Here is a 15,607-nt window from a genome sequence, read left to right as displayed (position 1 = left end):
ATTCCGAGTTTGTCCTCTTTGGAACAGACATGAAGGCCATTTATTTGATGTCGTTGTTTGTTTTCATCTTGTTTATTAGGCATGCCGAGCCAATACCCTTTGCATTGCGTCAATATGTAGAAAAGGCTGCATGCTAATTGGTGATTAGGAGCCGAGGTCAGAGGCTTGGGACAGACCTGGTTTAGAGACAACAATGTCCACCGGGTGGTGTTTTCACTTATTGGAGCAATTGCTGGCTATGATTTGTCACTGCACCTATGAAAGTGGGTGTCAAATCATATGCATTCCCAGATACTCACACCCAGTCCAATTGCGGGGTTCTGTCTGATGATTCCGGAAGTGCAGCTGGGGAGAGCTTGCAAAGGCCTAACATGGCTGGATGACCAGCTGCAATATTCCCTGAAGTCCCCGTTCCTGGAGTTTGTAGCTTGGCCTTATTATAAGGCTTTGCAGAAAGCTCTTCCCTTTTTCTTCATGAAGTTTGCAGTTTTCTCCTTCAGAGCTCATCTCTCCGGCATCAGCAGTTTTGCAAAAACTCAAAACAGAACCAAAAAAGTCATTTGTGCTAATATCCATAACCTTAAAAGTATTTGAAGCACAATGGGACACTTAAGGAATGACGTCGCTCATACGCTTCGAATAGCTCTGACTCACTGAAACATGTGTGTGAAAAATTATAGCTGTCGAAATTTCAACCAAATTAACTCAAACACAGAACAAAGAAAAGTAAAATCACTGGAGTGTGCGTTGTCTTTTGTCCTGTCAGCGATATAGGAGACGAGCACACATGTAACAGAGAGGACCATCTTTCTCGTGGCCTTGGCTCTGCTTGATGTTCTCTCCTCCCATTGTGCCGGCAGTGTGATGTACTGTAGAAAAATGTCCTTCTCTTTCTTTTCCTTCTTTTTCTCTTCTCTCGGGCCTTTGAAGACAAATGTCACAGATGGGACACAAGAATAGTCCTCACCGCTCACCCATCTGTAAAACAGGCATCAGCTTGTCCACACACACATATATAGCAGAATTCAGAGAGTGGTGACGTTTAGGAATAGCCTGTTTTAGTGTGTTTGTGTGTGTGTGTGTGTGTGTGTGCGTGCGTGCATGCGTGCGTGCGTGTGTGTGTGTGTGTGTGTGTGTGTGTGTGTGTGTGTGTGTGTGTGTGGGGGGACTGGTTTCTGTATTACTAGGGAACAAGAGGTCTCCTCAGAAGAGAGGTCAGCGCAGTTCCAAGCGTTTGATGTTTGCATTATATATAGCTGCGGCACAAACTGGGATGTGGGAGACGGCATATTTGCAGGGTGAGGAAACGGTCCTCTGGAAGACTCTGACACAATGCCAAAGACGAGGATTATAGCTCCTCAGTTTGGCAGCACTCAAACCTCCTAACAACTCTTCTGTACTAACTGCTAAACCCTCTCACTTTCTCTCTCGCTCGCTCTCGCTCTCACTCTCGCTCTCTCTCCCTCTCCCTCTCGCTGTCCCTCTGCCTCTCCCGTCTCTCTCACCTCTCGTCTGTGGCTTTTGTCCCCAGTTACAGCAGTGTCAGCATTCCCCTCCCCGTGGCACAGTATCCAAACCTTCCCAGTTCCTCTCTCTCCACTTTCTCTCTCTTTCTCTCTCTCTCTTTCTCTCTCTCGCTCTCTCGCTCTCTCCCGCTGCTTGGATGTGAGCCCCCATGTCTGTGTGAGGAGGTGGAATGTGTCTGTGTGCAAAGCGCTTACAGAAAGCAATAAAATGGAGAGAAAATACAATGCCCCAAGTGAATAAAATGAAAGCACTCCATCTTAGGAGGGGACAGAGGCCTATGGCTTCTACTTATACTTGACCTTGCAACACACACCTAGTGGTCTGTAAATAAAGAAGAAGAAAAGCCAGACTGTTCTGCACATCAAGCTTGGAATTTTTTAACAAGGCAAGAAGGTCTAAATGAGAGATTTATAAAATATTCAGTTGAGGGCCTGGAGGTAAAGACATCTCTCCCCCGCTGAGTCCGTCTTACTGTGACTTGTGGCGAGTCTTCATTTTGAAAAGTTAGTCACTCCGGTCACAGCTGTCAGCAGACTTAATTGCAGCCATTGGCTTTAGATCATGGCACGTTCGAGCCTCCTCACAGTGGGTGGGCACACATACACACACACACACACACACACACACACACACACACACACACACACACACACACACCACCATCTATTACGATGACACACACTCCTATCTATCTATCTATCTATCTATCTATCTATCTATCTATCTATCTATCTATCTATCTATCTATCTATCTATCTCTCTCTTTCTCTCTTTCTCTCTTTCTCCTTCCCTCTCTCTGTTCTTCCCATTGTGCCGAATGCAAAAATGATACTTGCTGGAGGCTGAGAGGTGGTAAAGGTTCCCTAAATGAATTTGCCGTCCGTCTCTCTGGTATTTAAATGATCAGGAGGCCAGCGAGATGGGTGGAAAAACTGTCGGAAATAATTTGGCCGGGAATTTTCTCCCAAGGACATTGTTCACTGGTGATGGCAGTAAAATCACCTTCTCCCACCTGTAAATGCAGCAATTATCTCACGTCCACACCTAATCCATTCCCGTAGGATGGGGGGCATTAGCGGCGGGGCAGAGTGTGGGTATTTGGTATCGGGCTGCACATGGCAGCCTCCGGGTGTTACATGTTGTGTTTGCAAAAACGTGTTTGCAGTTGTGTGTGTGCGTGTGTATAATGAGTTGGGCATCTGTGAATATGTGCATAGGCACGTTTTTGACTTCATCGCTATTCAGAGAGGCTTAGTGTGATTAGGGCCGTCTGATCCTCTGAAGAGTTAATGATGAGAGAAGCAGCAGCTCCACAGAGGCCAATCACACCGCGGCCTCTGACAGCGTGTGCAGCCTTATCTTGCTCCGTGTAGTGTTGTGTGTGCTTGTGTGTGTACGGCATGATGGGATAGCAGGCTATATTTCTCAGGTGATAGTGTTTGTTATCATCTACCCTGAGCACTATTAGCGTACGCACAATCCCTCTGAATGTTTGACGTTTGGGGGTTTATGGAAGCCGCAATAATAGCTTCATTATTCCAGTGACAGACATAGATCCAGCACAGGAGGGGCGGCCGGTACCTCGGGGTCTAGTTCAGTGCTCCGTAGCACAATGAGGAAGGCCAACACACACACACACAAACAGACACACACACACACTCCGGGGGACTGACTGACAGGCTTAATGACACTGCCGGGGTTACAGCATGTCTCTAACTCATTCTCGAATGTGATTGAAGTTCGCAGTGGGTAGCTTTTCATCAGTGTTGAGCTGACAAAAGGGGACCACGTCTCTGTTGTCATTATGTGTGCGTGTGCGCGTGTGTGTGTTTGCACAAGTGCACCGCAGCTCTGCGCTCGCATTCACAAAAGTAAGATCACTTCACGGTTGTTATCCTGGCTGTGCTGGAATCTCCAGTTCCCAGAGATGATGAGTATTGCGTGGGCTCGTCTCCAGCGTGTACTCCACTTGTTTATAGCGTACTGTCGTTCTGATGCTGATGTACTCGCAGGCAGACTCTGTTTGAACACAGAAGACAGCACAAATTTATGAGTGGTATATAACTGGGTGCCTTGAAGTGATTAAGAACAGAAATGAAATAGGAAGAGAACATTTCAGAGCTTTGTTACACATCCAGAGGGGTAATACAGTATACAGAAGTGTTATTTGTTCTTCAGCATGCAGCTGTGCAGTTTGCCCAGTGACTCTCTGCCCATCTGCTTCTATCTGGGCTCTGATTACAGCACTACCTTAGTCCAGGCTTGAGCCATTCAGAGCCGCAGATGTGCGATGAGTCATGTAACAGTTGTTAGTGTTGGCCCAACTGGAGTTCTAATCCCCTCCTCCTTGCCACCCTTGCCTTTTCATTTCCTCCTCCCTCTCTTGTGTTTGAATGTTCACTCATCTTTGGCTTGGATAGGTTGGCAAGCATCTGTTGTAGCTCTAACTGTTTCCCCGCACAATTCGACAGCACGAGCAGCCTGCGATTCCACCGTCACTACGGCTTGGAGAAGCCAATCCAAACGCAGACGCACACTTGGTTTGACGCTGCACTGTTGTTTTTCCTCTCATTCTTCCTCTTGACTTGTGGATGTTGAATTAGATTAGGTGCTTGTGTGTCTGCTGTGAGTCATCAGATGCTCAGTATCCCCCACCTGGAGAACCTTTTTCATATTCAGCTTGTCCCGGGTCGGCCACTTGGGGCCATGAATTCCTTGTGCTTTGGCGAATGCTGCTGCTTGCATTGCGTGACCTGAACACAACAAGCATTCCAGGAAAATCAGGCATTCAAATTCCAGCTCAGTCCCTGCAGAGTGTTTGGTAAACATATCCCCCTCTCTGCTCTCCGTCTCTCTCTAGCTCTGTTGCCCTCCCTCACCACCCCTCCCTACATCTCCCTTCATTAGGACGTGAAGCTTTTCTTTCCTTGGTAACCTTTTAGCAGAGGTACCAGAGACGGATTTAGTTTGCTTGTGGGCACACGGAGGGGTGGAGGCTCAAACCGAGGAGGAGCCGAAAGCATCGCTGTGTGAAGGTGCATTTGTAGAACCTTTGGGCGGCCAGGTTGAGACGCCTCAACTTAATTTGTGGCTGAAAGGCTGCAACATTGCGGTTTAGACTCTGACAGGGGCGAGAGATACAATCAGGGCCCCTGCTAGCAGCTATTTACTCTCCCCGTCAATCAGGGTCCTGTGGCGCATGCTCACAGCTGGAAGCGACGCTGGCAGGCTCCTCGGCATTGCCAGGAAAACAGGCCTTAAAAGCAGAGATTATGTCCTCATCGTCCCTTCCTGTCACATCTGCACCACGCCCAACGCATACAACCATGTCCGCCCTTCATCTCCCCATAAGCTCCGTCTGTCCGCTTTGTGTTATGTCGTCCATGTTACCTGCACAAACAGTGCTTGGCGAAATTTGGACTGAAGGAATTAAATTAGGCAATTTATTTTGACCTCTCAGTCACACTCACCCCCCCACAAACACACACACAAACACACACAAACACACACACACACACACACCCACATACACAAACACACACGCACACACATTCTGTTCAAAATATTGACAGAGCCTTCAATTACTCCCCCACCAATGTGTCTTGAATGAGACCTGGAAATGACTGTTCCTTGGATTTGCTCTGTGATGGTTTCCATCATACTAAGGGAGCTTACCAGCCTTGTGGACTTAAATCACTGTTGGAGGTAGTGTGTGTCTGTGTTAGTGTGTGTTTATGTGCATATGTGTGTGCCCATATGTCCATAATGTGTGAATTTTGGGATTGTGATAACACAGCCCAGTAGTGAGATCCTCTTTGGGTTCTTTATCAGCAGGACCAGTTCTGTCACCCCGGGGCTAAAGTGAGGGATCCAGTGGTGCTGAAAACATGGGGTTAGAAGCGGTAAGGTGTGGAGGCCGTCTCCGCCGTCTGATCCCACCGAGTGCTGGTGCCGGCGCTGTGTTCTGCACGCTGCCCGGGCCACAGCGGACACCCTCAGCAGGCTTGTAATTACATTTGAGGAATAAAAGCACAGAGGGAGAAAAGGGATTTAAATGGCTTGTGTGCCGCGCTGCAGGCAGAGCAGGGTCCTTTCACTCTATCAACTGCATGTCATTGGGGATTTATTCAACCGACTCCTCTGAGCACAGTGACAAGAGTGTGTGTATACGGCATGAGTGAGCAGACTGTTTGACTTGCAGGTGAGAGACGAGAGGCTGTTTTGATGCAGGCTGTGTGGTTTCTTCTTTCTACAGAGAAATGAAGATTTGCCTGCTCAGGGGTGTCTGCAAATTATATTAGGTACACCCTGTTATGTCAATGGGGACATCTTCCAATTTTCACAGTGTGCAGAGTAATTAATTTGACTTCTGCTGTGATTCATACTCGTTTACAAAGGTCTGGATACAGGGTTCTAGTATATCAGAGGAAAACTTCGCTGGAGACACAGAATGATTGCAACCATCTCGTCGACACAAATTACCTGTTTTCATAGCTTCGTTCTCTTCTCTAAGCTGCTTAGGCGTCACAGACACTCTGCAAAGCGCTCCGATGTCACATCACAAAAGAAAACCTTACTTAAAAACAAAGATATTGAAAGCAGCCATGCATCCTCCAATTTCACAGGAATCTGATTTGGTCTAAACCCATTAGGCATCAGTTTCTAGCTGTTGCAGATGGATTAGGGGGGAGCTGCACAAAAGCTTCTGTCTCTCTGCTCAAGGAGAGTGGCGAGTTGCTGAGAGAGAGAGAGAGAGAGGGAGAGAGAGAGAGAGAGAGAGAGAGAGAGGGAGAGAGAGAGAGAGCGTCCACATTTTGGTCGTCACCCTTGATTCCTCTCATTGTGTCCAGGAATCGGCTCTGGCCGGCTCATATTGATCTGGGTCCTTGGACCTGACCTGTGTCCTCCCCTCCCCTCCCCTCCCCTCTCCTCTCCACACCCCCACACACCCCTATAGCTTTTTGTTACTAAACGCTATATGTTAGGACTATGTATCCCAGCATGTCAGGCCTGATTTGTCCAGCTGTGCCTCCCTCCCTTCATCCCCAGGTTTCCATAACGCCCTTGAACAACCCTGGCATCCTGCGTCCTTGGATCGACTGCCTGGCGTCCTGCTGAACGCTCTCAGATGCAAGTTGGGGCCTGCGAGCCATGTCTATATATAGCGCTGTCCTCAGACCCAGCATGAAGGCATGGCAGCGGCTAATTAGCTTTAAATAGATGGATTTTAAATGATGTTGTATCATCAGATGTTGCATCTCTTTTGACAGCGCCGGTGGTCCTGGTGGTTATTGGTTATTATTACCACCTGCACAAACACAGGGTCTCGAAATTTGTCCTTCTTCCTCATTCAAAAGCAGGTCTGATCACATTCATCATGTTATTCTTAACTGCTCCTAACCCCAATTAATAATTAAAGAGAGATCCACATTATATCTCCATTTCATCTTTAGCCTGTAGCCTTGTATGGTGGCAAACCTTGATGTTTCCCTCAAAAGCTTCCTGGAATGACTTTCAAACATCACTCTGATATCCTCTTCTGTCACCACAAGGTCTCTCTAGAATTGATTTGCTGCCCCAGCAGGCATCACACAGCTCTGCCCACAGAGATTTGACTTTACTACAGAAATAAACAGCAGCACTGTGCAGACCTTCGAGGTTCTACCTTTGATTTAGAGAACATTAAGATTCATTCACTGCTTCCCTGCTCCCCTGCTGCGCCACCTCTTCCACTTCCTCTGAAACCGGAGTTTTGATTCACGTTTATATCGCTAAACAGGACGGCCCTTGTTGCATTTGAACAATACCGACATCCTCTCACATGGGACGGGCACTGGGGTTGGAGGTGAGAGATGTGGGGGGACAGAAAGGTGGAGCCAAACCCTAGATCAGTTACCATGCCGCCCCCTCGCTCTTTTCCTCACTTAACATTTGGCCGGTTCTGTAACCCTGTTGGGTCTCGTGTGTTGTCGGAATAGGAGCTTGAAATATCAAAGCCACGCAACACTCAAATTTTCCACCAACACAGACGGAGACTGTCAGAGCCAATTTTGCTCTCTGCCTCTCATGTTTCGTCTGCCGAGCTGCCCGTCGGCCACACGCACGCATAATACACACACACACACACACACACACACACACACACACACACACACACACACACACACACACACACACACACACACACACACACACACCACATCCAGTGCAAATGCATGTATATAAACACATAAATGGAAAAAAATATAGTCACGCACAAAAGCCCACACAGAAGTGCACACATATCTGTCTTGCCTAAATTGTTTTGTGCATTACATGGACACACACAAACCAAAGTACAAGGACACACACACAGGCATCACCCACAAAGCTCTGGGTCACATTTAGCATGTTTAGATATCACTTGGGGTGGCTGTGTAAGGATGTGTGAGTGTGTGTATATGCTGAGTCTCTGGTGTAACCACAAATGATCCACTTGCCTGGCACCACTGCACAGGATACACACAGCTCAGAAGAGAAAAAAGCCTTTTTCATTTGGCAAAACATAGCGTGCGCTGCCGCTGGTGTGTGTGAGTGGCTCCTTGTGATGATGCGCGTGGTTGTTAGTGTCTGCATGCTAGTTTTTTAGTTTGCAGTGCGTGCTTCCGTGTGTGTGTGTGGCTGGTGTGTGTGTGTGTGTGAGTGAGTGTGAATTCATGGGTGTAATTGCGTTTGACCGGTAGAATAGCAGGTATGACAACCAGTGCTGTAGCTGTCACGAGTGGCTTTACCCTGCAGCTTGACCTTTAGTGACAATCAATCCTTTGTGAATGTGGCCCCCGTAAAAGCTAAAGGAATTATCAAGCTACCAGCTGTCTGGCGTCGTTTATCTACAAGTAGCGGGTTCACGCGGGTCATATCGAAAACAAGAAGCTCCATTGGTATCGCATCATCAGATAAGCTCAGATCATGGATTGGAGTAATTGGTTATCAGCCAGGTAACGTATGATGTCTGTGTGTTTGCAAAGCACATTACACTTCCACCTCAGGAACAGAAGCGTTATCGGAGGCAGTGCATGCAGAGTTCGGCACACTGGAGGATGTGAATGAATGCTATCAAGCAAACAACAGCCAAACATCAAATCCTACTATTGAAGCCTATAATTTTCTGTTTTTGTCAACCCTGTCTCCCGTCTTGTCTTGTGAAAGGTGTTTCTACTATTCTGTCCCCTCATGTACATATAAGACACACAGAGGAAGGATTCATTGGATTTTATTGGACTGTAGTCTGTAATGAAATCCAATGATTCCCTCCTCAGATGTGTGTGTGTGTGTGTGTGAGAGAGAGAGAGAGAGAGAGAGAGCTTTGCACACAGCATACAGGGCTGATCTGTAATTATGGACACAACAGACTTATGACTTCCACGAATATTATTTCATGTAAATGTAGCTGCTGTAATGTGGGTCCCGAGGAAGCAAAGCTGCATTAGACCCAAGGAATCAATGGCTGTGGATTGCTGCACACTTGTATGTGTGCGAGTGTGTGTGCGTGTCCGTGCGTGTGTGTGCAACTGTGTATGAAAGAAAGCAATCACCCACAGCTGTACGTGCCATTGCACTGCAGATCACAGCGTTTGCCTACTTACAAAAGCAGAAGGTTTTGATATGGCAGAGAGGCAGTCATTTGGCTGATCTAATGGTGGCTCCCACAGGATCCATATCTGTGTGCAAACACAGAGCGAGGAGAGAGAATGGTGTATACACCCATAAAACCGGCTGAATATTTTATCATATTCATCCCCGCCCCCTCCCTGCACACAATCGCTATATTCTCTCCCTTTCATGCATACAGGCACACAAGAACAAGCACCTCGAGCAGGCATTCAAGCCTTTCTGAGAGCATCTCTGACTCTCTGTTCTGCTTCCTGCGTTATTACAGCTGAGATGTGTCCCTTTTTTGTCAAAATGCATCTCCGCAGGTGAACTCACATCTAAAGACATCCTCACCCCGGAGATGTCTCCAGCGTGCTCCTCTCTCATCCTTCAAACACAATCTCTCCCATAGGCTTTTATCTGCCCCCCCGCCTCTTTCCTCCCACCCTGCTCTCCCCCACGCCTCACTCACTCCCTCCAGTGTTTGGTTCTCTTCCCCGCCAGCCAGCTCCAGTTTGCCGTCGGAGCCCAGCTTGTTAAGGGAAACACTGCTGCTTGGTCCTCCTCACCTTCCCTCTGCACTGCCTTTTAATTAGACAGCTGTTTGTGTGTGTGTGTGTGTGTGTGTGTGTGTGTGTGTGTGTGTGTGTGTATGAGTCTGTGTGTTAGAATACCTCAATGTTTTATGTGTGTGTGGTACTGGGGTTTGTATGAAGGGTTGGAGCAGTTCCACTCCCACGAGTCATTCTGAAATGTTACCGTGCTTGTTTCTCTGATATTGAACTCAGCCATTAGCAGCAGTGTGTGCTGCATGAAGGCAGCTCTTGCCTGCTGTTTAATCAGTGCAAACACAGCAACAGCAAGTAGAAACATTTACTGCATAAAGTTTGGCAGAAATTGTACCGTTCAAACATTTGCACAGTCATGGAGCCAGTTCTGATGTTTGAACCACATTTTCCTCAAATCTACATCTCTTGTCGCCACACCCAGATCACTCAGTGCTGTCAGATTCCATTAATCTTTCATGGCAAATAATCGGGCGAGTGCTTGTGAGCCAAAGTGAAAGCAGTTGGCGCGCGCCTCTGCATTGGTGTAAGCAGTGGTGCTAGATTAATAGCCTAACATCTGTATTGGCACAATGGAAGAAAGGGCTGTTCCCACCTCAGTAGTAATGCAATCAGAGCTGCTCTCCATCTGCTGTAGTAGAGACCGAGTGACTCCTCTCCTCTGTCATATAATCCCATTAGGAGCACTCCACTCAAGTAGTGGGTGCCCTGCTCTCCTGCAGGACATGCTGTTTGGAAAGAGGGCAAACTGTGGACTCTTTAACACCTTACACCTTATTAGCCTGCCTCTCTCTCTCTTCCTCACTCTCTCTCAGCAAAACTGTGTTTTCTAAAATTGTCTCACTTAAATATACGATGTCATTGGAGAATGGGCTTGTTTGCTTACCCGTGCATTACTATAATCTACCTGCAAATTCGGGCTTTATCTTTCACTAGTACTTTAGTATTTTATATGAAACAGGCTGATGTCAGGGAAGTGGATCCTTTACACCAGGACATATATACCTTGACATACCTGTTTCCATAAGCAACCATGTCTATACAATGAGCAGGTTGTTCTTGGGGTGCCATATGTGATATTCAATAATGTCGCAACACATAGAAAATTGCCTACATTTTCATTAATTGCATTTTCTATTTCATTTTCGAACATTTCAAGTGGAAAAGACAAGCGCTAAATATTGAAATTATCTGTGATTTGAAAATGCACAATTATGCCTCAACCAGAATTTGCATACCTGTCAAGCCTTTCATTTTACAAATGAGCATTTTCTTTTACTGCCTTTGATCTCATCACAGCACCATGAAATGGAAATCTGACACATTTACAGCCCATCAAAGCAAATTCAACACGTGCATTGTAATCCTAACTCAGTCATTATGTTTACTGACTGAGTTTGGATTCCAAAAACTTAGGCAATAAATCAATGTTTTTGAAACATCATGTATGCATCATAATGTGATGGACTCCCAGTAACAGACCCACATGATCTCATTTGCCAATTCATTCATTCAGGCATGTAAACATCCTCAAACTTCCTCACATCATGTCAACTCAGCCTTCATGGCAATACAGCAAGGACTCAAAGTGTTGAGAGTGTAAGCATAGTGAGTATTAAAGTAGTTTGGGACTGTTTGACAATACTGTTAGCAGAGGTGAGGTGATTGTACCAAGCTAATTCCAATTATGCGGTATGGATGCTATGGCAGTTATGTAGATTGTGTGATGGTCGCTATCTTTTGCTAGCTGTCAAGGTAATCCAGATTCCTTTGGCGCACATGATTGTCCAGGTGCGTAGCGGCGAGGACGAGAGCAAGAGACCCGGCAGTGGGAAAAGAAATGTGATGACAGCCTTGGTTTTCAGGAGAATATCAGAGCTCAGAGGGCCAAAGTGAAATGCTGAGGATCTCAAAGGCATATTCAATCAGCTGTAAGGCAAGGCGGACACTTTCAAGGCTAAAAATCAAACACTCAGACTCACAGAACTCACACATACCCAAAGCCCAGCCATCAAGAGCAAATGTGCTGCATGACATCAGGGGCTAATTATACTAAGTACAATACATTACCTCTAGTATGTGCAATGAAAGCAGCAGTTTGTCTAACGTGCTGCAGAATGTAAACACACTGAGAAGGCAGACAGCGGAGAATCAACAAGGAATCCTAAACCACTGTCCTTGTCAGAGGAGAGAAATGGAGCGGCCCTGTTGGAGCCAAGAATTTCTGATTAAAATATAATCTGAGCCGTCCCTTACTCCCCTCCCTCTCCCTTTCTCCTCTCTACCAGACAGAACTAGTTTACCTTTCATTAGGGACCCTTGGCGCAAAATGTGTTTGCTGATAAGAGCCAGCGGTTTATCAGCAGTTTATAAATATAAAGTCCCAACGTTTGGATTCATCAAACCAGGTCACATCCAGACCAGAGCCGGACGCTCTGTAAACACAATCAGGTCTGACTGCACAGTCAGAGCAAGTGCAGGAGACAGAGGGAGGGCGGTGAGGGAGGACAGATAAAAGTGATGAGAAGAAGTGGAATAAAATTTGGATGAAGTCAATTTGGCAGAAATTATGTATTTCAGGCAATTATTTCTTTCCCAGACTTTTCTTTTTGATACCGGTGGGAAGTCAGAATGCAGCGGTGAGAGAGTTTCTGCAGTCAGGAGAGAGAGAGAGAGAGAGAGAGAGAGAGAGAGAGAGAGAGAGAGAGAGAGAGAGAGAGTATCTGTGTGTTTGTGTGTGAGCCAAACAGTGTGCATCCTCTGTGACTGGCAAAACCGGGCGCCTCATTATGTGCCTATCTTGGCTTCCATTTGAGGAGAAAATGCAGCGTTGCAGTCTCACTATAGAGGGACACTGATCACAAGAGCAACTCATCCCAACCGGAGAAAGATTGCTCTCTCTTCCTCTCTTTCCCTCTCTTTCCCTCTCTTCCCCTCTCTCTCTCTCTCTCTCTCTCTCTCTCTCTCTCTCTCTCTCTCTCTCTCTCAATTTTTCACTCTCTGCCCCTGTTTCTCCGTCTGCTCTCGCTTCGAGACAGACAGACATGAGGAATCTTCTCTGTTTTCTTCCCGTAAAAGTGGAAGTTGGAGTCGGAGAGATGGAGCGAGGCTTCAAAAGGCACATGTAATTGAGCAGACCTAGATAGGCTATCTGGAAACATGAAACAGCAACAGTTGTGACGGAGGGTAATTGCCTCCCTGGGCCTGTATAATGCCTTGTCGAGTCTTTAAACTTGAGCAAACTGCTGGAAGTCCTTATGTCGGCAGGTAATTGGTTCCAGGCATCATCAGCCATGTGAAATGAAGAAAAGATAGGTAGTCGGGCGGATGTGTGCTTTTAGGAACAGAACGTATAAAAGACTCAAAGAAATGAGTTTGTCTTTGTGTCCAAGGCCAAACAATTTGAAAAATAGGAGTGATGGGTCATTGATTTCGTTCCCCGCTGGAGATAATGTTTGTCATTTATTCACAGGAATGTTTTTGCTCTGCAGCAAAGTAAAAATATCTCCCGCTCTCTGTGGGCACATTCCTTCAGATTACATCTTGATGTATTTGTGGAATAACAGATGGGATATTATGCACATTTGGGAATACTAATGTGTGTTTTGGCCTACATAGGAGACGCTGGCATCTCTATTATAAGGCCCAAACACTGTGTGGGAGCCGTCACTCCAACATGAGCAACGTCATGATGCGTGAAGAAATGCTAACTTGTCATTGGGCTGCACGGTCACAGCCTCTTTTATACTCGCTGTCCCTCACACCTCAAACATCCTTCACTGTAGTTGGATTCGACTTTCCCCCATTTGTCTCATTAGCTCTAAATGCCCCTCATAGCCCTCAGGATGTCCCTGTCGGTGAGACTCCCGAGCTCGAGGAGACGAGCCGTGCTTTGGCCTTCGCTGTCCTCTCGGCTGGCGTGTATCCAACACCCTTCCTGGCTGGAGGATGCAGAGTGGGACCTCAGGAAGGAGATGCTTTATTAGCTGGCCGTGCATGATTAATCGAACATCTGTCCACACAAAGACAGCTGACCCTAATTCCCAGCTGTTTACCCTGTCCATAAATGGTTAATAAGCTTATAGTGAATGTGTCACACAGGAGGTTAAGCCCAAATTTTTCCAAACCTCTTAATTTTAGCGCTGAGCCTTTCTTTTCCAGATTTTTAGAAAGTGCTCTCTGTCATTGTATTTTCACAGGTGTGGACTGTGGCTGAGAAAATAGATGAGAACACAAGACAACATTGTCCTCCGTGTTTTCAATATGAGCCGTCCTGTCAGCAGTCACTTAGATGAGGAGAATTAGTGAGTCAGTCAGCCAGTTGCCCCCCACAGCTCCGGAGCGAAGCTAAGCCCGTCTCCTCTCCCTCCTGATTAGCAGCGTCTTTGTTCTGTTGGTGGTGGCACGCCACGGAGCGTGATTGCAGTGGGCAAACTGTCGGCTTTAGAACAAGTCTGCCGCTGTGCTGATCTGCATCACCCCCCTTTTGGCCCCCCGCACCCTCCTGCTCGCCAAGCAAAGGAGGGAATCGAATCACGTTTTGTTTGTTTTTCGATTTCTCTTTTTTGCCTCCCTAAGCCTCCTGTGAGAATTGATATTTGTAATGTTTTTCTTTTTTCACATCCATTTGGTATACTGCTGCCATGTAAATCAATAGTTTACCACAGGCATGTAAGCATAGGTGGGAAATCTATAATGTCAAAGTACCTAAATTGATGTAATGTAATGCGGGAACATTGAAAAATGCTGTTTTAACACTTTCTGTGTCACTGTCTCTGTGTCTGTAGGCTGCCTCAATGGCCCTTAGCAGTCTGGGCCATGTTTACACCGCCATAGGGGACTATCCAAACGCTCTGGCCAGCCACAAGCAGTGTGTCCTGCTGGCCAAGCAGTCCAAGGATCAGCTGTCTGAGGCCCGAGAGCTAGGCAACATGGGGGCCGTCTACATCGCCATGGGAGACTTTGAAAATGCTGTCCAGTGTCACGAGCAGCACCTGGGCATCGCCAAGGCCTTGGAAAATAAACGAGAGGAAGCTCGAGCGTACAGCAACCTGGGGAGCGCCTACCACTATCACCGGAACTTTGACAAGGCCATGTCCTACCACACTCACGTGCTGGAGCTCGCACAGGAGCTGGAGGAAAAGTCCATCGAGATGAGAGCCTACGCTGGACTGGGTCACGCCGCGCGGTGCATGCAGGACTTGGAGAGGGCCAAGCAGTATCACGAGCAGCAGCTGTCGATAGCTGAGGGGTTGAAGGACAGAGCGGCAGAGGGAAGGGCCTCCTCCAATCTGGGTATGTATGCGAAATGTGGAAGGCTTCAAGGAATAGATTAGAGTTTAGCAATAAGAAGAGCTACTGTTGCTCTGGCAGGCAGAAAATAGATGATTAATATCCAATTGTTCAGTTTCTTTCAACTTTTGGAGCTCCATATCATCTCCTTCCACTGAGCAGCTCCACACGAACATCTGTCTCTAGTGAACACGCGTCTTCCTTTGAGATTCTTCTCTGACCTCAGAGCTTAGGGACAATGCAAAGGTTAGAGTCCAGAGGCGCATATGATCGCTGTTTTTAACTACATCCTGAAAAGTCGAGGAAGCACCTGGTCTAGAAAGTAAGAAAGCTTACAGAATGCTGGAAAGGTGAGTGTTAACTATTATTTCCTGACTCTGGACTCTGGCTTGATTGCCTGAACAGCTGGGGCCGAATGAGAGCTTTAAGAGGAACAGTGTTGCGTGGTAGGCAGTGGTCATCTTCCTCTTCTCTTTGGTACATTATGTGCTAACTGCATGGCCTTTTATTATTTATGTATCTTAACATGCAGGATATGAGCTGTATATGTGTTTCTTTGTGGTTATTAAAAAACGTGTTGCTTGCTTTTA

At 46.8% G+C, this 15,607-nt stretch overlaps 1 protein-coding gene across 1 annotated transcript in view; it reads left to right on the top strand.

Moving 5' to 3' along the window:
• Positions 1–15,607, top strand: part of LOC143003400 (tetratricopeptide repeat protein 28-like) — a 146,820-nt gene that overhangs the window by 97,986 nt on the left and 33,227 nt on the right. The window contains exon 5 of the mRNA XM_076154016.1: positions 14,513–15,020. Coding sequence (XP_076010131.1) covers positions 14,513–15,020 — 508 coding nt within the window. The remainder of the gene's footprint in view (positions 1–14,512; positions 15,021–15,607) is intronic.

This window comes from Genypterus blacodes, unplaced genomic scaffold (genome assembly GCF_046128005.1).
Source record: "Genypterus blacodes isolate CSIRO-AG114 ecotype Tasmania unplaced genomic scaffold, CSIRO-AGI_Gbla_v1 ptg000061l_1, whole genome shotgun sequence".
NCBI classification, from domain to species: domain Eukaryota; kingdom Metazoa; phylum Chordata; class Actinopteri; order Ophidiiformes; family Ophidiidae; genus Genypterus; species Genypterus blacodes.
This window is presented reverse-complemented; position numbering and strand designations above follow the sequence as displayed.